This window comes from Gadus morhua, chromosome 19 (genome assembly GCF_902167405.1).
Source record: "Gadus morhua chromosome 19, gadMor3.0, whole genome shotgun sequence".
Classification (NCBI taxonomy): Eukaryota; Metazoa; Chordata; class Actinopteri; order Gadiformes; family Gadidae; genus Gadus; species Gadus morhua.
In genome coordinates this window covers 12,417,187-12,439,072 of record NC_044066.1, presented here as the reverse complement: position 1 = coordinate 12,439,072, position 21,886 = coordinate 12,417,187, and the positions used below count along the sequence as shown (strand labels likewise).

Here is a 21,886-nt window from a genome sequence, read left to right as displayed (position 1 = left end):
TATTCATTAATCCTGTATAATCATGTACATTTATTAGGAAACAAATCATCACATACTTCACTGTTTAGTTTTACATAACATATTTTATTTTACAATTTTAACACAGTAGATCAATTGACATTCTGTTTTTTTTTAGTTTCTAGCTTATTCAATCTTGCTCCTGTTCAAACACTCCCAGTATGTCTGGTTTCTTGGCCAGTTGACGTGCCGTGGTGCCCGACGCATCCTCAGAGTCCCCGAGGCCCAGCTGTAGAAGGGTCCTGGCCGCGTCCGCATGCTGACCAATGGAGGCCATGTGCAGAGCTGGTGGTCGAACAGACAAGAAGTGGGAGAGTGTGTTTATTGTGGTCACTATATAGGGTGTCCTTGTGTAGCTGTTGCTGGCTCCAGTGTGTACACTATAACACTTTACCTTTGTGGTTGAACTGGTGTGTGTGTGTGTGCGTGTGTGCACGTGTGCGTGTGTGCGTGTGTGTTTCGACATTGTAAGCTGACTATGTTTTATTTTATAAAACGGATCAGAGGTTCTTCATCTTTTGGGGGCTAAGGCACACCACGATCCCAACCAGATATGCAAGCTTCCCCAACTGGAAGATGCAGGGAAGATTTATGAAAAATGCACATAAACCCCTTATTGCCATGTTAATTTCCCTGGAGATAGTAAGGAAGAGGAATTGCATTATTGGCCAAAAATATGCATTAAAATGGATCAAGAACTTTCATCAAGTGTAACAATTAAAAAGATTATAAATCTTACAAGGAACATACATACATCTTTCGCTAGCTCACTATCGCTGCGGTAACCGATGAAAGGAATTTGAATTCAATTCAATTAGCTAAGTCACCTACACCTAAACTGTTCTCAATGCACACCAGTCTTAGAACCACTAAAAATCCATGTTCTTAAAACCAATAAGCCTATCCTGGTGTAATCAAGCAGTTCTTCTTTAAACCAGCAGTCTAGAGGAACAAGTGCTCACATGACAAGTACCTGACAGGGTTGTTAACAGACCGTGGTTGTAAAGTGAAGTACTCAAGTGACTCAGCTCTCTATTCAATTCTATTCACAGTGATGTTATTCATTTGTCCATTGAACAGTGGTAGATCATGGTCATGGTGGAACAGTGAACGTAGTATTTTCTCTACCGCTTCTCCCCTTCTTGTCCTTCACATGTAAATCTGCTCCAAGAGACAGCAGTGTTGCTATGGTACCGGTGTGTCCTTCCTGAAAATGAACACAAAGGATATCTCTAATGAAAGGAGAATACATGTTATTTGTAGTCTGCAGGTCTCATTTGTTTAAAATTCCAATCTGGTTTCAAGTAATCTGATTAAAGGCTGAATTGCTAATGATTTTTAGAATTGAGTGCGTTGAGATCAGGACAGAGGCAAAATAAGTGATCGTACAATTAGGGATGAAACTTGAGGTCATAAAATAGTCAATTTATAATATTTACTTAAGATACTGTTAGGTTTTTCATTTTATTCTGCCCTCCAGATCTTTGAATCTAATGTGAAGAAAATCGCTGTAAACAACAGTTTAGCACGTCAAAGTAACACCTACTGATACATTTAACTGAAAACAAAAAAGCATGAAAACAAGGCTTTTCAGGCTGACCTTAGCAGCATAATGCAGAGCAGTAAGCTGTAGAACAGTAGCTGTCTGGTTCACGTCAACCTTGAGTTCCTTCACAAGGAACTCTAGTGCCTCCTCTTGGCCAGTTACTGCAACTTGATGTATGGACTGACACCCCAGTTTATCAGATGCGGTCGGAGATGCCTTATCACATACATAAATACGTACATATACGTACACACACACACACACACACACACACACACACACACACACACACACACACACACACACACACACACACACACACACACACACACACACACTTTTAGAACCTTATTTCTACTACAAAATAAATGTAATTTGTCTAATAAATCCCACTTTAGATTAATATATAAAGCCTGATGGCAGAAAAGCTCAAACTGGGTGGACTAGGTGTTTCACTTTACTTCGCTTCATTTTGGTTAGACCAATCATGTGGCTGGTTCCCGAAGCCCAAAATGAGTGAACCCAAACTCTAAGCTGTAAACTGTGAAAAAGTTTCATCCCTTGCGCAAATGACTTCTTCTGCAGTAAAATATCAATGAAACAAGGAAGCAAAAAAATTCAGAGGGAGTACTGCTATAACGTATTAGGAATGCTGGATAAGAGTCTACAATGTTATGTACCCCATGTATCTCGAGAAGCATTTTTCCCACGGCTATGTGTCCGTTCCGAACCGCGTCCATGAAAGGTGTGACCCCACAGCTGTCTGCACTCTCTGAAATATAGCCACATCTGGAAGAAGCCCATCAGTTTTTCATTATAAAAATTATAATCACACATAATAGCTTATTATAATGTAGTAAAAACAAATATATATGTTTACCAGTTTCTATATGAGCAAAGCTAGCAAACAAATATGGGTAAATCACTAAAGTTCTATTCCATTTTAAACATTCTAGCAAGTGGATTCATTTGCAATGTTTCAAGCACTTTGCAATGTTTCAAGCACAATTTTAACTAAAAAAAATGCCCTCAGCGGGGGCTTTAAAATAATTCATAGCAACGAAACCAATCGGGGAAAGGCCTACCTCTGTAGCAATATGTTTACAACCTCCTCACAACCATGCATAGCTGTGAAACAATCAGAAAATACAGAATTAAAACATAATTATGCACAACAGAGGCCGGGTGGCTGTCTTAGTGTAAAGAACTAGATTTGTTTGTGACTTAAGTGCTTTGGAGGTCAACTGTAAAGTTGCTTTTAAATGGTTTGCAGTTAAACCCATATGGGTTTAGTAGACACTTCAAAAGTGTTGCTTCAAATTAAACAGTAATATGTAATTTTACAATATACATGTGTTTTGCCCAACATAACATCGTTCCAGTTAACTGCTCAGCGACCTATGCTCATCATACCTATCAGATATACTTTACCTGCAGTGTGCAGCGGTGTCCGGAGAATCTTGCTCTCGGTTTTCCACACACAAGGAGCGAACTGTAGGAGGTGCTGCACGACCAGTGGATCTCCCTCTCTACATGCGATGTGGAAACAGTTCCAACCATCTTTATTTTTTAAAAAGGGGTCCGCTCCGTGTGAAAGTAGCTCTTGGATGACCTCGGGGCTTCGGCGAGTACACGCCATCATAAGAGGGGTCCTGAAAAATCAAATAATATTTGTGATCGGTTTAACGTAACACGCAAACAAAAATTCCTTCGAGCCGGATTTGAACCAGCGACCTAAGGATTTCAGCTGTTAGCCACTACAGTCCTCCGCTCTACCAACTGAGCTATCGAAGGCGGTGAATTCCTGCATTGATGCATCCAATTTTCTAATAAAACAATTGTGCAATCCAATATTTCCAACAAAATAGTAGTCAACTTATTTTTTAACTCACCAGTCTGCCTTTTTTAAACAATCGACTTTGGCCCCATTATTAAGCAAATACACCACACAGGCAATTTGACTCATGGACGCAGCCTCGTGCAACGGTCTTTTATAATCGCTGTTGTACACTTCTATATCCATGCCGATTTCATTGATTAGGAATTCCATCACTTGCAAATGTCCGTGGCGGGCGGCATAGTGCAGTAAGGTATCTCCAGAACTCCCGAAGTGTTTCCCGTTGACAGCGAGTGCGGCATCGCTGGATGCTAGTTGTTGTTTGAGTGCAGATAGTTGTCCCTCCTGTGTAAGCTTTACCAAAACGCTCCATGCCTTTTCTTTCATATCTACTATAGAACTCGTGCTTCAATCGCAAATAACGTTTTAACTTCAGTATTTTGTGTATCTCTTGTAACTGTTGGTTTTAATCATGCCGTCTGACAGAACATCACTGGCTGTGGGACAAATATTCGATGGCCGATCATACGCCTACAATAGAATGAACTCTCAGATATGATATTTTAATTGTTAAATAAAAAAGGCTTTGGTGGTTTCGTAACTGATCTTGGTCTATAAAGTGTTTATATTGTATCCGTGCTTGATCACTATTTATTCTTTAAGATTGATTAAAATACAAAATATAGCCTATGGGCGAAACTCTTGTCGGCCCTTTCGTAGGCGCAGCGTTATGGGGATTGTAGTTCATATAATAATTTTCGTTTGGGCATCTGAAGGTTTGATAACTTAACAAACAAATGAAAATCTCAATGTTTATGTTATTAGATGCTATGTAGCCTCATTCGTTGGACATATATGAATGTTTTGGTCAAACATCTACATTACAATTGTTTTTTTGGGGGGTGCAGGCTACTCAATATGTAGGAAATGGTCAGGGGACCTCATGCCATCACACGCAAGTTGTGAACACAGAACCTTATACTCTCGCAAGATATAATGCCCAGTTCTGGAGGATGAGTCACATCTGGAAACAAGGCCAGATTCTTGCAGAGAGGGTGGGAGAGGGGGGAGGTGGAGACGTGGAGGGAGAGAGAAGGAGAGGTGGAGAGAGAGAGGAGAGAGAACAGAAAAAGGCAGACTCATTGTTTTATGTTTTATGGGGTTTTCACTTAACCGAATGGGGTTAACAGTTATTGAAATGAGGCGAATTGGCTGGCACATTTCTCAGCGGTAAGTTATTTTTAAATGAAAATGCTTGACATTGAGAATTGTTTTAATCAGACATCAAGGGAGTATATAGTTGGTTATTCTTTCTAAGTGAATTGTTCTAATTAATGATCTAGTTGATAGACATGGCCGATTTAGTAGGCAATTATTTCAGCAGTTTGGCTTTAAAATAACTACCAAAGTATGACCATATTTGGGTTTGATTGGTGAAGTAGACTAGGTTGTCAGTAGGCCTAGTTAACTGAAATGCGTAAGCTTACTTAGGCCAGCACAATGTTTGCATAATTTTGATAATCAAATGTTGTTATTTTCTGAGTAAAATATGTAGAATGCAATCAATGATTGCATTCTACATAATGAACAGAAATGTAAAGCAGGCCTATATCTAACATTTCACAAATGTTATTTGTAACGTGCACATCTCCTCTTTGGGAAAAGGACGTCGTGTGTCGTTGTACCGTGTTGTGGAAAAATGCCAAACAAAAAAAAACCCTCTTGCTCACTCATGTTGAATTGCCCAATTCTTGGGTATGTGTGACTGACTTTGCTTTACCAACGCTGTGCTTAAAATCAGGACAATGTTTTTTTGGAATCAAAGTAATCAATCCTTAGTTACGACGCAACAGCTTTTTGGAAGCTGATCGTGTGAGAAATCGACAAAAGTATGTATGCAGATTCACAAAGTGGGACAAGTCGCGCTAACAAAAAGCATTGAGAACTGGACCAAAGCTGTGTTTCATTGATTTTTCATGATGATTTTTGTGTTTCCTTTTGTCAGACTTTTTGTGCCATAGCAGAATCAATCATCTGCTAAAGCAAATTCTAATGATAATGTAACATTTTACATATAGTTAAATTAAAATTGTCAGTTTCAAGGTTCCCAAGTGTATGGGTATGCATAGGGCAGCCTGCTAGTCCTATTAAACACATTCCCAACGTGTCCATAGGCTACATATGCTATAGGGGACCAGAGTGGAAAGGAAACTCCCCAAAGAAGGCGTTGGTAAGACTTAAACACCAACATTAAAACACCATCCAGAAACAATTAGAATCACGTTTGTTAGGGTAGATTGTCTTGAGGTAGACACTGAACAAGACTCAGCAATCCCAACCACATGTGCAGTAAACAGTTGTCTGGTGCTGGTGGCGGTGAATGATGAGTTCATCCACTCACGTCGCTGGTCTTGTTATATAATTACTCTCCATTGCTGTTTCCAACCTCATCATTTTATTGTCCATGTTTTACTTCTCTTCTTAATTGTGAACAGAATTACTAACTGTATTGGTATGGAGGTTGGCCAGAACACTACAGCTGTTTTCTTTCTCTAACATCTGTTTTGAATAAAGACCTATTCTTGGATACACATCATATAAGCAATGCCTAAGGACAGTCAATTTATGACTGTTTACTGATATTTTTGGCCTTGTTTCTTAGTTCGATTTTACTTGCTTTCATGCTTTCTTGCTTTCTTATCTACATTATTTCTATCTTGTTTTCTCTCCAACTCTGTGTTCAGATGGTGCCGGTAGACAACATGAAATATGCCTCTTCTGAGAAAAGGTGAGCAAAAACGGGTTGAACGAAATACTTCAACCTCTGCCCATGTGGCATGGGACTACATCTTGTATTGATATATTGGAATTATCTTCAAAGCAAGTAGGTTTGGCTTTGGTTCAAACCCACAAAGCCTCGAGGACAACATGAAGCGGAAATTTACTTTTTACCTTATTCCTCTCAAACAGACACTCACATTCCCACCACAAATATTATGACAGCAATGACCTGGACATTCTCTGGTCCCGGTATTGAAAAACCCATCCTGCAGTTCTCTACACATCTTCCCTGTTTTTTCTGGGAAACATATCATATTACGGTAGTAAATAGTTGTTGTTGAGGACATCTGGAGGAGCCATCATGGTAAAGAACCCTAAACACCTTATGTGGGAGTGTTCTACCAAAGCTTGGAAAACATCCAATGCCTCCCTCGCTCCACATGTGCATGTGTGCCTTCACGTGCACCGATTCGGGTGCACAAGGGAAACGGGAGATGTGTTTCAGATGCTGCTTCAGCCTCGTGTGGGTTGGTTTTATGCATGTATTCGTACGTGTCTCAGGTAGTGCAGATGTGCATGCATAAGCAGACAACATGTGGATGCATGTTGCATATTGTTAATAATTGTCACTAGCCATTTCCATATGTATTTTTGCATGATATGGTGTTTTTGCGAGTACTTTTACCAAGTGTTTGTGTGTATTGTACTGTAGGTGTGTGCGCTTATGTGTGTGTGTCTGTCTGTGTGCAGTCAACAGCTGTTGCTGACCTATTTCCGGGTACTCCACCAGAAATGGGAGCAGTTAGTTGGTTTCATCAAGGTTGTAGTACGGATTAGAGAGGGAATTCATGTCTCTTTGTAGTGACCTCATAGGCAACTGGCAAAAACAAAAGCGCAGCATTGCATCTAATCAGTGACGGATGGAAAAGATTATGCAACGTGTGTGTCCTTTTGTATCAGTCCCCAGACATTGAGGAGACCTGTGTGATCTTTGTTCTTAAAGCAACAATTCAATGTTTTTTTACAGAGTGTACTGATGACTCATGCAACGTGATGGGTATATACCTATACATAAACCAAAACAATATCTTTCTAAAATGCCTTTTTTTAGCTTATGGCACTTGACTTCATTTTTCTTTCTTTATTTCATGTTTTAATTGTATTTTGTTTTTAATTAGTCCTATTTCTGTCTCCTTTTTCTGTATTTCTGTCCTGTATTTGATATGCATTTCTAGATTTTTCCTGTAAAATCAGACCAGCACAAAATAACCTGGTTGGTTTTTCTAAGATGCTATATAAATAAATGTTCCTTTATGTCCATCCCATGCTCTTGTGATCGGTATAATGGTTTGAGGTTGTCTTTTCTCTGTTTCCTTTAGTGAACCGCGGTCTCCTTACGCTTCTGGTGGTCATGGTGTGTGTCCTGCTCCACAGCAAGCTGTGGGGGGCTCCACCACCGCACCCACAGATAGGTAAACCCCCACCCGGGAAAGGTTCTGATAGGCCTGCACCCCCACTCAATAAGCCCTGAGCTATCCTAGCCTTGGGCTAATTACTGATCCGTGTGAAAGCCCCAAAATAGTTTAAAAATAGTGTCCCCTGTTTCAGAATTAAGCCCTGGAGGGATGTTCTAAAAACAATTAAGTGTATAATGTATTCATTGTGTAATTCTCTTGTAGAACATAAGGACAACAGCAAAAATGATATTCCTGTGGTGATATGTGCGTCCGAAAATCGAATGGGCGCAGCCATGGCGACCATCAACAGTGTCCATAGCAACACAGATGCCAGTCTGATCTTCTTCATCGTCACTCTTGAAGGAGCAATCCAACTGACACGGTTTGTCCTCCTGTTTAACATATATGTTGCTTTCCTCCTATCTAATAGTGGTGTTTAGTTCATTCATTGATCAGGGCTTGGTTTGTATCGTGATCTATTAATCGATCTAAATGTTTTCCGAGAACGTTTTTTTAATGCCTGATTAATATGTGTACATAAACTAGCAAAAGAAGATGCGTTAAAAGCTAAGGTATATGTGTATCAAATTGTGTTATTATTTTCACAAAGAACTATTCCTTTATTCTATTGTGACACAATCCCAGTTGTGGTCGTAGGTTCCAAGTACAACCAAAGTCTTTCTTTACCCTGCGTGTGTAACTTGAGAGTGAGCAAGCTTGCTCTCATTCTGATAAAATGTGTGTTGTGTTGTTTCCTCCCAAACCCACCAAGTTCTGGGCTAGAACCCGAGTCCTTTTTCCTGCCCCCTCAGGCCAGCGATTCAGCCAGCATGACTTTTGGAAAAGGCTGCAATTCCTATAGTCAAGCGGGCGTGTTTTCCTTTTTCTTCTTCGTCATAAGTGCCACTTTAGTAAATGACAGACCCGTTTAAATGATACTGCTCCTTTCATTTCCCACAGGCAGTACATAGAGCGCAGCGCGTTAAAGGGGATTAAGTACAAGATCCTGGAGTTCAACCCCAAGGTTCTGAGCGGGAAGGTGAAGCCGGACTCATCACGACCGGACCTCCTGCACCCTGTGAGCCCTGAACCTTATTTATCTGTATTTTTTACCTTTATTTGTATACGTTATCTTTATTTGTCATACATTGATTTTTTACCTTTCTTATATACTTAAATGTGTTGTTGTGAATCGCTGGATCGTCTGGATGATCATCTGATTCTGATTCTGAAACCCTGCGGCTTGGCCCTGTTCACCACATGATAGACACAACTTTGTGTTGACATAATGGGAAGATAATTCTACATGGGGCCTTCTTCACTTAATGACTGGAAGCCCTGCAGTCAACCCATTATAATTGTCTGCTTACTTTGCAGCTTAATTTTGTGCGCTTTTATCTACCCCTGCTGGACATTAACTACAACAAACTGATATACCTGGACGATGATGTCATTGTGCAAGGTAAGTCATTTGTGTGTGTGTCTGTGCGTGCATGTGCGTGTGTGTGTGTGTGTGTGTGTGTGTGTGTGTGTGTGTGTGTGTGTGTGTGTGTGTGTGTGTGTGTGTGTGTGTGTGTGTGTGTGTGTGTGTTGAATGGATTGGCTGATTGTTTGTGTATCCCCTTCGATAGCTCAGTTGGTAGAGCGGAGGACTGTAGAGATAAGACTGTAATCCTTAGGTCGCTGGTTCAACTCCGGCTCGAAGGACATTTTGGCTGCTGTAGGGTTTTCCTTAATATTTCATTGTATTCCCTATTCGGATCCTATCTTGACTCTTGATATCTAACATACTGAATAATAACGTCTATAGTATTTCATACACTCTTTTTGGATATCTTTCATAGTCTTTGTTGGCTGTATCGTCATCAAACATTTACACAAAAGAGTCCTATAGAATTCTATGTAATTTATAAACGTTATAAAGTTTTTATGATATGAGAACACAGTGATGTAAGGGATAACAACCGAAGCTCCTCTCGTCAGGCGACATCAAGGACCTGTTCAGCATCCGACTGCAGCCAGGCCATGCTGCTGCCTTCGCCAGTGACTGTGACCTGCCCCCGACCCACGAGATGGTGCGCAGTGTGGGTATGCAGGTGAGTGCTGGTTGTCCCCTGCTTGTTTGAAGTGGAACCAAAGCCCAACCCCAGGCGGGGGATTGGTTTAACTTTGCATTAAGTGATTGTCACTCTGGGTCAAACTCAAGCTATTGCATCCGTCCCCTCGTATGAGGGTGGCTGTCGTTACTGCTGATTCAGCACCGACGCGACACATCTTTCCTCTGCTTAGTGAAACTGAATTGGAGGAGTGATTACAGGGAAGCCGGCAGCCCTGCTGCCCCAGAATGGTCGATACCTGAAAACAAATGAAGGGCGAGGTCAGCGGGTTAAAGTTGAACCATAGCTAGTCGAACTGCAGCAACAGCACCCCCTATAGTGAAACCCTGGGTACTGCCTCTTTTTGACTGGATTAAAACAAGTGCGAGTGCGGTCTCCCTTTGATTTCATTTAGCGTCTTGAATGCTTTTAAATAGAGACACAACACAGTTTTCTCATGTTCTGATTATTTTTTTTTTATTTTTTTTTATCCTCCCCCTACTCTGAGCATTTTTTACAACTGCTATATAGACTGATGGACAGGTAACAGCTGTGAAATGAGAAAAACAAAACTATATTTGTGCTTCAAATGTATCTCCTAGACGACCTACATGGGTTTCCTGGACTACAGAAAGAAGGAAGTGAGAGACCTAGGCATCAACCCCAGAGATTGCACCTTCAACCCTGGGGTCTTTGTGGCTGATATGCAGGAGTGGAAGAAACAGAAGATCACCAAACAGCTGGAGAAATGGATGGAGGAGAACGTCAAGTGAGTATTCCCATGTACTCAAGCGGAGACAATTTTGTTTTGCACTTGCCAAACTAAACTTTGGACTCTCATAAAGACAATGCACATGGAATTTTATTTAAAAAGTTTTCCAAAAAGTATCCCATTAGTTTTTTTTTCATCTCCACTTGATCAAAATAAATGAAACATGCAAAGACGTCTGAGAATCACACGTCTAAGGGTTGTCCTCACCAACCTCAACTTTGAGATGACTTTGGTGAGTCGATACCTCATCTATCCTGGTCTCTCTCTTCCCTTCCAAGCGCCCTAATATTTGTAGAAGGAGAATCATATAATCATATAGTTTTTACGTAGCAAAACATACTGATCAGATTGGACCTGACATGGCCGTTTGATTTGGGGCATAACGTTTTGGTTGAATAAGTCCCCCTCCTTCTCCCAAACTAGGAAGAACCTCTACAGCAGCTCCATCGCTGGGGGCGTGGCCACCCCACCCATGCTGATCGTCTTCCACAACAAGTACACCACCATCGACCCGTCCTGGAACGTCCGGCATCTAGGTGAGAGGGTTACCATGCCGACGACATGCGGTTGATGCATTTAAGACAACTTATGACTTCAAGGCTTAGGATATAATTATTTTTTATGTAATTATTACTGCTTGTTTTCAATGTAATTAATGCAATTTTTACTGTTTGTTGTCAAATATGTCGCATGTCGCCTTGGAGAGAGGCATCTGCCAAATGAAATTAAAGTTAAGAAAAAAAGTAATATGATTTGATTTTCAAGAAGAACCAGCAACCGTGTTCAGATTCAGAACGTAGATAACCCTAAGATTTAACTTGATCGTACCAAATAGCCCATTGCAGGCTTTATATGACAGGAAGGGAAACATTAAACCATATTATATGTATGTGTTTCAGGCCCTCATTTTGAAAAGCCCTTTATCAATAGTGATTGATTTCAATTGTTGCTTTGAAGTAGAATCACCCTTTTTGTTGCCCAACTAGGATGGAGTCCTAGCTCAAGCTACCCCAGCTATGTCCTCGACAAAGCCAACCTGCTGCACTGGAACGGCCTCTACAAACCGTGGAAATACCCCAGTGTCCACCTCGACGTGTGGGAGAAGTGGTTTATCCCCGACCCTACAGGAAACTTCTTCTTGCTGCGACCCGACAGCGACAGCTGAAGACTAAAGGCTGTTACCCATTTTGGTTCAAATGTGGGTGTTGGAATGCTGTAATCCCTAGTGAGCAATGAAAGGGCTGACCGGTGGACAACAAAAAAACAGTCAGTCAGGAAACATTGCACGATGCAAACTTGAGGGAATGTGACTGATGAGTGTATTAAGAAATAAGTGCCTTGTTCAGAGTGTAAGCAAGACAGCAATATATATTATATACATTTCCAAAGAACGTAGGAAATCGTTGATAACACTCGATCGTTATTGAGGATTTCAGCAAGATTCATTGAATCCTCATATCTGGAAAATTGATGACAGAAGCTGAATCAAGATATCAATTTCGATTCATGTGAAAATTAAATACTGTTGGTGGTTTCTATTTGTTTGTTTGCAGAGATATTTGAACTATTTCCAACAGCAAGGTCACTTTCCCTTAATCACTCTGCGATTGATACATGCTGATGTCGTGGCAAATATGCGCATATGTTCTCAGGAAGGTAATTCGAGTAGGAAAGAACCCACACAAGACCAAGATGATTCCTTACAAACACATTTAATGGCTCTCATGAAAGGAAGCGCAACGCTCCATAACTGCTCAGTTAAATATTAACAAATTTACAGTCATGTTGAATGCAAAAAGAAACAACACAGATGAACCCTACTAAAGAAGTGTCTTTATATATTAATCCCTGAACTAGCCCCCCCCCCCCCCCTGATTCCTGATCCTCCACACCCTGACCAGGTCAGTCCGGCTCCTCTCACAGCTCTATCTTCGTACTCTGGGAACAGAAACAAACAGAAAGAGTTTTTACATATACCCCCAAAGGAAACGGTCACACCACTGGTGAAGGTTGTGCAGATATAACAATGTACAGTTTGACCATGTTGAAAAAATAAATACCTGATCCACTTCTTCCTCTTCGTCTTTAATTTCCTCCACGTCCTTCTCCGCACCCTCCTCTTCCTCAGCCTGTTCCTCTTCAGGCTCCTCCTCCACCTCCTCTTCAACCTGGCCACAGAAAAACAATCATTTATACATCATTTTTTATAAATCTTATGAGGCTGGGAGTCACACAGATTGGTAAACGGTTAAAAATGTTGAGGTATGAGGTTAGAGATGGTTGAGTTTAGGAAAGGGTTCCCTGATTATAATCATGGTACAAAGCCATAAGGGAAACCACTGCAGAAAAGGCCCACATAGTCCTGGGCTACGGCTGGGTCAATGACACTTCATCAGTACAAAGTATACACATTTGACCTGCGTACCTTTTCGTCCACGTCCACGTTCATGCTGAGACGCAGCATGCGCTCGATCCTGTCCCCGTAGGCCTTGGTGTCGGCCAGCTGGAAGCCCGAGCGCAGCGTGGCTGTCTCGAACAGCACCACCGCCAGGTCGGAGGACGTCTGGTCGTCTGGGTCGCTCTGGGCCAAGCACAGGTCAAGAGGTCAATAGGTCAATAAAGCAAGATGGCGTTTGTTTTAATGCCGTAGAGTTGTAGTGATGGAACTCTTGTGGGATCCAAATCGTTAAAAAAAGAAGCTTAATAATTATATTACAACCTCAGAGAAATATGAAAGAATTGGTATAAATTATACTGTTTGTGAATTACTATGGAGGAATTTAACTTACCGCTACTCTCTTGAGCATTTCCTTGATGAGAGGGTGTTTGGGGTTGATTTCTAGAGTCTTCTTCTGGTTTGCATAGTAGCTGAAAAGATGAGAAGTAAGTGGTGTCAGATTTCCCCGCATTGATATACGATTAGATCGGTACCGACTTGATGCATTCGCAATATCTAAAATATTTTAATAATTTGTTTTATTTAATTTGGTAAACTACAGTGAAATAAATCCTTTTTCATTGTTATATTTATATAGTTTAAGACTCATGCAGGCTTGGCTTATATGGCAAAATACCATCATGATGATCATGACAACAGCAAGTCTCTCCCCCCTCAAAATATCAACCCATTATTTAATGACAACATGCTATTCTGACATTTCTAATAAATAAATAAGAGACTAAATAAAGAAATAATTGAGACTTAGTTCAGCTCATTTGCCAGGAGTGGGAGCTCACTTGGTGGAGATGTCTTTGCCTGTCTGGTAGGCCTGGGACTTCATGATGCGCTCCATGTTTCCTGACCAGCCGTACTGACTGGCCACCAGGGCACAGGGAGACCGGGTCAGTCGCTGGGACAGCACCGCCTTCTCAATCTGCAGGGGGAAACACATTCCCACAAGAAAATCAAAACAACAAAACAAGTCAGCTTTTGTCTCATAAATGGGGAACAGATCCAATTTCCGTGCAACAAAATGGAAAACACATTCAGATTTTGGTCATACTTGGAGCAATTGAAATGTTCGTCATTATTGTAATAATGGCATCAATTTTGCTGGAGATTGGATGAGACTTTGCAAGAAAATAGAGAAACAGTTCAAAAATAATATAATAATGAATCAATAATCTGGTCATTCAAATCTTGATTGTTATGGGCCTCATTCACCTAGCGGCCATTGTGGCTCTAAAGTTAAACGCTGAGTGGGGGAGCGGCAAAATGGCCAACAGGTGAATAAGACCCATGAAGACCAGAGATATAATCTCACCATGTCCTTCAGTGCCTTCTCCTTCATCCAGGTGGTGAGAGGCTCGTACTCCTTCTCCAGCGTCTCCCGCGTCTCCTTGGCCTTCTCGCTCTCGTCGAACTTCACGCCCTCCTTGGCCACGTTCTGGAAGCGTTTGCCGTCGAACTCGGGCAGGGCCTGGACGCAGTACTCGTCCACGGGCTCCGTCAGGTACACCACCTCGTAGCCCTTCTTCAGCAGCCGCTCCACGAACGGAGACGCCTCCGCCTGGACACCGCAAACAAGAACAGTTTAAGAGACGTGCTGTGGGAGAGGTTTAAGTGCGGCGATTTGAGAGTCTGTTGTTAGAAAGATCGGCCACAGCCATCTGTCAGCTGTTAGGGAGTTGAGGTTCTGCTATGAAGTCTCACTTTGTTCTGTGAAGAGTCACCGGAACTAATTTGTATTGTTCTCACAGATGCTCTTCATAAAGTAACATAGAGAATTGTTTAAAGAAAGATTTCAGAGATTATTTCCCAAAACCCTGGGAGAACATGAACATGAATAGACAAACTTGGGTCTCCATAGTTCAAATTACCCTTTCAATCTATATATTATAGTTAAAGAATGCACAACACAAATTACCTATAAGTAATCCCTACAAATGGAAGTTGATCACGTTCAGAAAGCTGTGTGCCATCGGAAGTCCTTTCTGCGATCGCTAACTACCTACGCTAACCACCTCACTAACTACCAGGATACGGCAGTTATCTCACCTCCTTCTTGCTGGTGCCGGACATGAAGTAGATCTTGTCCTGCTTCTCCTTCATGCGCTCCACATACTGCTCCAGGCTGGTGAGACCCTCACTGTGGGAGCTCTGGAAGCGAAGCAGCTTGGCGAGCCGGGTGCGGTTGGAGTGGTCCTCGATCACGCCCAGCTTGATGTTGGTGCCGAACTCCTTCCAGAACTTTTCGTTGTAATGTTCCTCCGCAATCTTCTTGATCATGTCCAGCGTCTTGCGCACCAGCTTCTTGCGAATGACCTGGGAGTGAGCCGCAAGGGAACGTTTATTTGATCATGATTTCCCCAACTACACACTAAACAACACAATACAGTGGATGATTTCCGTTCCATTCCAATCCAACATTCTGTGTTTCTCTATTTCACACAAAAAAGGGGGATAAAATCACGCATGATTATCAAAAGGCTTTCCTTTGCTTCATGTCACCACTCACTCAACCCCGAAACAAACGTTGAAGCTCGTAATGTGTGCTGAAAATCAAAATTTCACGTTGTGGCAAAGACCTGCGTAAAGAAAAAACTAAAAATAGAGGGAGCTGCTCACCTTCAGCAGCTTGTGTTGCTGGAGTGTTTCTCTCGACACGTTCAACGGAAGGTCGTCAGAGTCCACCTGATTGAGAGAAGGTTAAATAAATATTACAGAGTACTCAAAAGGGGGGAAGTAAACACTCAGATACGGCTTCTACAAAGAAGCTATTTATACATCAACGTTGAAAAAATAACCCTTATTCTACTCACCACACCCCTAACGAAGTTCAGATACTTGGGCATCATATCATGGAAGTCGTCTGTGATGAACACACGGCGGACAAACAGCTGCAAAAAAAACACAACACAACATCACTTAGGGAAGGGGAAACCCTGCAATGACTCATTGAACCGTCAAGAGCCCCGAACAGCCAGACCTCGGCAGGAAGCTGACCGAGTTCCTGGCCAGCCTCAGTATAAACCCCGCCCTCTGTCGGGGGGACACAGGCAAGAAGTCCGGGGCAGCGTACCTTGATGAAGTCGTTCTTCTTGGTGCCGTACTCGTCGAACAGGCCTCGCGGGGCGGTGGCCGGCACAAAGAGGATGGACTTGAAGGTGACCTCGCCCTCCGCCGTGAAGTGGATGTATCCCAGGGGCTCCTCCGTGTCCTGGCCACAGATTAGAGGGGAGGTTTAGGAACATGTGGTGTATTTTGAACACAGATTGAAAGTAAGATAGGTGCATGCTAGGGGTCTAGGAAGAGGCGAGGGGGTCTTCAGAGGGGTGTGGGAGTCAAGGGGGAGATAAGGGGGGTCTTTGGAGCGGGGAGGGGGATTAGAGAGAGGTGAGGAGGTGTAGGGAGAGATGAGGGTCGTGGGAGAGGTGAGGTGGGCTCACCCTAGAGAAGGTCTTGTAGAAGGCCTTGTACTCATCCTCCTCCACCTCCTTGGCCTGTCTCTGCCAGATGGGCTTGATGTCGTTCATCAGCTCCCAGTCCCACACCGTCTTCTCCACCTGACACCCAATAAACAAATTATCAAATAATTAAACACATCATTGTCATTCCGTGGCCAAATTCTGTGTAATATTTTGACCAACTGACCAACCGACTACCTGTATATAGACATATTTTTTGTAGTTATACTTGCTGTTATGCCAACCGTGTTTCCCTGTCTGGGATTGATGCATGCATTATCTTATATGCAAATATTGTTTTTACAAAAATGTCTGCCTACCTTCTTGGTCTTGGGCTTGTCTTTGTCCTCCTCCTCTTCCTCCACATCCACCTCATCCTCCTCCACATCTCCCTCCTTCGTCTTCTCGGCTTCGGCCTCCTCATCGATCGGCTCCTCAATCGTCTCGGTCTGAACAGGAATAGGGAACAATTACACCCAACCGTCGACTTATGCTTGCCATCTTCTCATGGACATTGACATGAATACTGTGGCTCGGTGAAATACCACGGGATGTGTTATAAACATGTGTAAGAGGTAGACATGTATACATTTTCCGCCTAGTGGCCATCTTGGTTAAACACTTGCTTTGAATAGCAGCTAGCAAGTACAGCCAACATGGCCACTAGGGGAATTAGGCCCATGGCTGGGGATGGGGTTGGCCTCACCTTGCTGCTCCACACGTAGATGGGGAAGTTGATGAACTGAGAGTACTTCCTCACAAGGTTCTTGATGGTCTCCAGCTCCAGGAAGTCTGACGCCTCCTCTTTCATCACCAGCCTGGGAGGAGCCCAAATAAAGCAGTGTTAGCAATTCCTGTGCAATAATTCTGGTGGTTGATATCTGTATTCCCATTATGTCATACATGGTGCTAAAATGCTAGTAAGTGTCGCACCAACTAGTAAGCTGGTGCGACATTGTTAACAACCACACAAACAACTCCTGCACGTCACGAGGATGCATGCCGACGACATGAAGGTTGGAGCCGGATTTTCGTCGTCGTTCAAATTGGTCGTCGTGACAACTCACGTGATGGTGGTGCCCCGGCCCAGCATGTTTCCGCGGGGGTCCTCCACGATGGAGAACTCGTTGGAGTCCGACTCCCAGATGTGCTGCGTGCCGTTGTTGCTCTTGGACGTCACGATCACCTTGTCCGCCACCAGGAAGGCAGAGTAGAAGCCCACGCCAAACTGGCCAATCAGCTCGGAGGAGGACTGGTCCTCCCCCTGCGACTCGGTCATCTGGGTGAGGAACTCGCTGGTGCCCGACTTGGCGATGGTGCCCAGGTTCCTCACCAGGTCCTCTTTGGTCATGCCCACGCCCGTGTCGGTGATGTGGAGCAGGTTGTTGGCTTTGTCCGCCTGGGTGGGAGCACAGCAGGGACTTCTGTTAACTCTGTGAGAATGCATGTGACATGGCGACCGCGTTCAGCCCTGTGATTGGGCCATCAATGTTTAGTGAAAACTGGTGGTCAGGTAAAGTAAGGTAGGGAAGATGGAAGAAGACTGACAATGCCCTATTTTTTACAGAATTTTGCCACAAATTTCTAGGGTTAGAGGTAAGATTGCAGTGATTGTTTTGGGGAATGGAAAGGTTGATGCTTGGAATCATTGTTGGTAATACTGATTTCAGTCATTAGTCATCATGAGACCACACAGACAAAGAAGCGGTTGAGGTGACTACAGCCTTCAGCCTCAAAGAATAACATCCATGCTGGGATGCAGCTGGACTATTTGCAATGCAAATATAAGAAATCGTCCAACCCACAAACACACTCTCCCAGCTGATCTCACGACAGGCTAAAAGCCCCGTCGGTCTCCTCTGACACGGGTTCCAGTGACGCCATGCAAAAGCAGGAGGTCGACAAATGAACACATGAATGATTCAATGAGAGTTTAACCGGGGCGACCCACCTTGATCTTCACAGTCAGCTCTTCCATGTCTCCCAGCGCCGCGTCGTCCGTCAGCGACATCAGCCGGATCTTATCCAGGGCGTCCGAGGCGTTCGAGATGAGTTCTCTCAGGAAGATCTAGAGTGCACGGCGCCATAGGTACATCCATTAAAAAACGAGAAGTGGTCGGCTTCATACGCCCGAGCATTTCAACCGATGTTGTGACATAGTGGGTGCACAGTTTGGGATTTTGCATTTCGGAACTAATGGTTGATTTGTTATCTTTACGCTCAGCTGAGATTTCATGTTGCCATGACCTAATCCAATGGACATTTTTTGACGTGCCCATTACCGATTGAATCGAGTTATTAAAGGTTTATAATAACTGTTTATAACAACGTAAAAATAAGCAAAATGTGTTTACGGAGCAAGCGGACAATACAAATTATGTTTGTCTATCCTAAAGAAGGGAAAACTGAGTCTTTAGAGCTAATCTATTTTAGCACTAGTGTTGGTGTGTTGGAGAGTTGTGTTGAGGGAGGCCGCCCACCTCCTTGTTCTTGTACAGAGAGTTGATGATCAGCTTCATCATCCGGTTCACCTCCGCCTGGAAAGCGTGCTTCTCCGACTTCTCCCGGATCTCTTTGATCTGCGCAGCGTTCAGCCCGTCCAGCTGGATCGCCTCCTCCTCCCTTTCATTCAAAACATGTTTTTATTTAAACATTTTTAATAATTTTTCCAAAGTAATTTTGAATCTTTTTGTAACTACTTGACGGTAAGATTTGGATCAGCAAGCGAGTCACCTGTGAGTTTGTCACATCAATTAGACCCTGCATGTGCAAGAGGTTAGAGAGCGGACTTGCTTATCTTACATCAATTATTTGTATTGGTAGTTGTTTTTGATAACACGACATTCGACCTACTGATTATTCATCTTCAGCCACCAACGGTTTTACATCTCAGTGGGGGATTTACAATACACTTGCACTCAAATGGAGATAACTTTGCCAAGGTCAGGCCTAATCTACAAACAATTGCCAAGCACTTCAACAGGTATTTACACAAACCCATTGTGAACTATAGCTTCCATCAATGGAAGGATGGTGGTTTCATGTAATTCTGTTTTAACTCCTAAACAACTTTGGCTTTCCAGATAATACAATTCATTACATTTATAAACCTCTCTCTCTCTCTCTCTCTCTCTCTCTCTCTCTCTCTCTCTCTCTCTCTCTCTCTCTCTCTCTCTCTCTCTCTCTCTCTCTCTCTCTCTCTCTCTCTCACATGCATCCCATTCAGTGTGCGTGGTGTTTAGTAAGTTTCCATAGCAGGGAGCACCAACCTGTGGACCACCTCATCGTCTGTCCTCGACGCGTCTCTGCTCTTCCCAAGGTCCTCGTCAACAGCCCCATCGATATCAAGATCATCCTCAGCCCTGACGGCGGCTTGGGAGTAGAAAACACAGGTCAGTTAACTCATCAATGTTCATACAGCAGCGCTCTCTCTTTTTCTGTTGGTTTCGGTTGATAGGACATAGAAATAACAGTAATTTTTTGAACAGTAGATACAGTATCAGTTGGGATTTTATAATTAATTTAAGAAATGCACTTATTACGCAGCCCTTAATGATACACAACACAGCCCTTAAGGCATAATAAGATACAGAACACTCCATCGATATTGCAATCTAGAAAAATGCTCTATATTTATCTGCTTAATGTACCCTCATGTTGTGTGATATAGCATCTCATTGACTGACAGCATCCCCGCCGGCCAATTATCCTTAGGATGTTGCCGGAAATATACCTGAATAAATAATCAATATACTTACTGAACGCAAGAAGAGCAAAGATCAACCCCGCTATCCAAAACCGTCCCATTCCGGCGGCGATATAAACTCAGTGTTCTCGTATTGTTGATAGATATACAAACCATATGCGTGCCTTCTAAAATGAGCGGCACAAACTTATCCACCTCTCCTTTATCACACTTCATATTTGCCTACCTGGAGGCTGGGGTTCGCCCTGCTCGACCAATTACTGCTCACCACGCACAACATTTGACCAATGGTAGAGCACTTCGTCAGGGTGATCCTCCAATGGTGACGTTACATGCCAGTTCAACACACTCAATTCGTGGCTATACTCTATTGGCCGATAAACACGGTAAACACTGTTTAGCAAGTGCAACTTTTCAATTTTTTTCGTAATGACATTGTCAAAGACGGACAATGACACAGATTTAGGACTAAGGACATTCACACAGATTCGTATATTGGCCTAATGTACCTCGGGCTATTGAAGATCCACTTAAATACAAATGTATTGCATAGGCTCTCCCTGAAGGCATAGACACACGTAATTAGGCTTATTGAAATTGTATAGCGCCCACCTCTAGACTGATCCAATGAATAACAACTGAAAGAAGTGTGTGTGTGTGTGTGTGTGTGTGTGTGTGTGTGTGTGTGTGTGTGTGTGTGTGTGTGTGTGTGTGTGTGTGTGTGTGTGTGTGTGTGTGTGTGTGTGTGTGTCTGTGTGTGCGTGTGTGTGTCTTTCAGTTGCAAAAACACTTTTCTTTAAGAAATATCCATCTCATTTGATTTGCAATCAAATCTATGACTCAAACATTAAATTAAGGCCCCGTTCACACGAAGCCGAAACGGGCGAAACCGTTACGGTTTCGATCTATCCGGTTTCTAAGTATCTCCGTAAAGACGAAGCCAAGCGAAACCGGGTAGATCTGTAGAAACGCTGTAGTACACATTCCAGGCCCATAAGGGGCCTGGATTTCTGGTACAGAAATCCAGAAGAAATGAAATAAGAAGAAGAGGCGAGCATGCGCATAAAGGCATAGGCATAAAGGCTGCCCTTATGGGCCCCATGTTATGCGCAGGCTCGCATGTGATTTCTGAGACTCCGCGGGCTTAGGAGCCATTGGCTAGGAGGTCGAGGGGTGGGGCGATGACGTCATGGTTTGCGGTTTCAGTCGGTTTCAGGCGTACACACGAATCTAAAACGAAACCGGGTAGATTTGAAACCACCCCCGAGGGTGGTTTCAGAAGTTTGCGGTTTCGGTCAGCGGATTTGCCGGCTTCGTGTGTACGGAAGGCCGAACCGTACAATACCTTTGCGGTTTCGCCATGAAATCGGCTTCGTGTGAACGGGGCCTCAGACAGCATAATGTCATCTTGCACTGAAGCTGTTCATTTTATTCTCAAGTCCCCCAACTTCTTGTTGGTTTATATCCTGTGGTTGATTTGTTTTAACTTACAGGTGTGTATATTGATCACCAGTAGCCCACTGGGTGGAGATACTGAAGAGGGTTTCAGGTCTCTCTTAGGCTCCATCCCGTGGTTTACAGCCTACTGATAAACTGGCAACAACACTGGGCTGGAGATTTACAACTTGGGAGGGTGGTACCACATGGTGGAAGATGTTTTTCCAGCTTTACCCTTTTTTTTGTAGGTGATACCGATGTGGTTAATGTTTTTTTTTTTCCAGAATTCAAAAATATGCAACAAAAAATGCATACACCTAAAAACAAAT

The 21,886-nt window shown here is 43.0% G+C and overlaps 3 protein-coding genes and 2 non-coding genes across 7 annotated transcripts; 2 read left to right on the top strand and 3 right to left on the bottom strand.

Moving 5' to 3' along the window:
- Nucleotides 1-63: 63 nt before the first annotated feature.
- On the bottom strand, nucleotides 64-3,910 carry ankrd16 (ankyrin repeat domain 16). Of its 2 annotated transcripts, XM_030342406.1 has the most exons (7): nucleotides 3,457-3,910; nucleotides 2,996-3,216; nucleotides 2,650-2,692; nucleotides 2,245-2,353; nucleotides 1,619-1,780; nucleotides 1,147-1,225; nucleotides 64-303 (listed from the first exon to the last, which is right to left on the bottom strand). In XM_030342406.1, the coding sequence occupies exons 1-7, from the start codon at nucleotides 3,786-3,788 to the stop codon at nucleotides 149-151; spliced, it is 1,101 nt and encodes a 366-aa protein (XP_030198266.1). In that variant the 5' UTR covers nucleotides 3,789-3,910; the 3' UTR covers nucleotides 64-148. The 2 variants fall into 2 exon arrangements, with proteins under 2 accessions (XP_030198266.1, XP_030198267.1); XM_030342407.1 differs by lacking the exon at nucleotides 1,619-1,780.
- On the bottom strand, nucleotides 3,271-3,358 carry trnay-gua (transfer RNA tyrosine (anticodon GUA)). The gene is given in 2 exon segments: nucleotides 3,271-3,306; nucleotides 3,322-3,358. It is a non-coding gene; the product is annotated as a tRNA-Tyr (tRNA).
- A 433-nt stretch (nucleotides 3,911-4,343) lies between the features above and the next one.
- Nucleotides 4,344-12,579, top strand: glt8d2 (glycosyltransferase 8 domain containing 2). 2 transcript variants are annotated; one of them, XM_030341817.1, is made up of 11 exons: nucleotides 4,344-4,631; nucleotides 5,576-5,631; nucleotides 6,146-6,189; nucleotides 7,562-7,654; nucleotides 7,862-8,021; nucleotides 8,600-8,717; nucleotides 9,017-9,101; nucleotides 9,623-9,735; nucleotides 10,338-10,504; nucleotides 10,931-11,043; nucleotides 11,494-12,579. In XM_030341817.1, the coding sequence occupies exons 3-11, from the start codon at nucleotides 6,171-6,173 to the stop codon at nucleotides 11,670-11,672; spliced, it is 1,047 nt and encodes a 348-aa protein (XP_030197677.1). In that variant the 5' UTR covers nucleotides 4,344-4,631; nucleotides 5,576-5,631; nucleotides 6,146-6,170; the 3' UTR covers nucleotides 11,673-12,579. The 2 variants fall into 2 exon arrangements, with proteins under 2 accessions (XP_030197677.1, XP_030197678.1); XM_030341818.1 differs by lacking the exon at nucleotides 5,576-5,631 and having other exon boundaries at nucleotides 4,464-4,631.
- Nucleotides 9,261-9,346, top strand: trnay-gua (transfer RNA tyrosine (anticodon GUA)). Its single transcript is given in 2 exon segments — nucleotides 9,261-9,297; nucleotides 9,311-9,346. It is a non-coding gene; the product is annotated as a tRNA-Tyr (tRNA).
- On the bottom strand, nucleotides 12,204-20,345 carry LOC115532204 (endoplasmin). Its single transcript, XM_030341816.1, has 18 exons — nucleotides 20,173-20,345; nucleotides 19,684-19,786; nucleotides 18,895-19,036; nucleotides 18,366-18,482; nucleotides 17,482-17,813; nucleotides 17,121-17,232; nucleotides 16,735-16,863; nucleotides 16,397-16,513; nucleotides 16,030-16,167; nucleotides 15,770-15,847; nucleotides 15,576-15,641; nucleotides 15,006-15,272; nucleotides 14,272-14,517; nucleotides 13,745-13,881; nucleotides 13,297-13,375; nucleotides 12,933-13,088; nucleotides 12,568-12,675; nucleotides 12,204-12,445 (listed from the first exon to the last, which is right to left on the bottom strand). The coding sequence occupies exons 1-18, from the start codon at nucleotides 20,219-20,221 to the stop codon at nucleotides 12,425-12,427; spliced, it is 2,397 nt and encodes a 798-aa protein (XP_030197676.1). The 5' UTR covers nucleotides 20,222-20,345; the 3' UTR covers nucleotides 12,204-12,424.
- Between the last annotated feature and the right edge of the window lie 1,541 nt (nucleotides 20,346-21,886).

Excerpts from the sequence above, each read along its gene's own strand:
- ankrd16 (XM_030342406.1), bottom strand. The coding sequence starts at position 3,788 with ATGAAAGAAAAGGCATGGAGCGTTTTGGTAAAGCTTACACAGGAGGGA. Across the intron at positions 2,354-2,649 it reads GTAAACATATTGCTACAGAG|ATGTGGCTATATTTCAGAGA; the intron begins GTAGGCCTTTCC and ends GGCTTCTTCCAG. Across the intron at positions 1,781-2,244 it reads TGCTTCTCGAGATACATGGG|GCATCTCCGACCGCATCTGA; the intron begins GTACATAACATT and ends GTATGTGATAAG.
- glt8d2 (XM_030341817.1), top strand. Across the intron at positions 8,022-8,599 it reads GGAGCAATCCAACTGACACG|GCAGTACATAGAGCGCAGCG; the intron begins GTTTGTCCTCCT and ends CATTTCCCACAG. Across the intron at positions 9,102-9,622 it reads CGATGATGTCATTGTGCAAG|GCGACATCAAGGACCTGTTC; the intron begins GTAAGTCATTTG and ends TCCTCTCGTCAG.
- LOC115532204 (XM_030341816.1), bottom strand. The coding sequence starts at position 20,221 with ATGGGACGGTTTTGGATAGCGGGGTTGATCTTTGCTCTTCTTGCGTTC. Across the intron at positions 16,864-17,120 it reads TCTACGTGTGGAGCAGCAAG|ACCGAGACGATTGAGGAGCC; the intron begins GTGAGGCCAACC and ends ATTCCTGTTCAG. Across the intron at positions 15,273-15,575 it reads AGCAACACAAGCTGCTGAAG|GTCATTCGCAAGAAGCTGGT; the intron begins GTGAGCAGCTCC and ends GCTCACTCCCAG.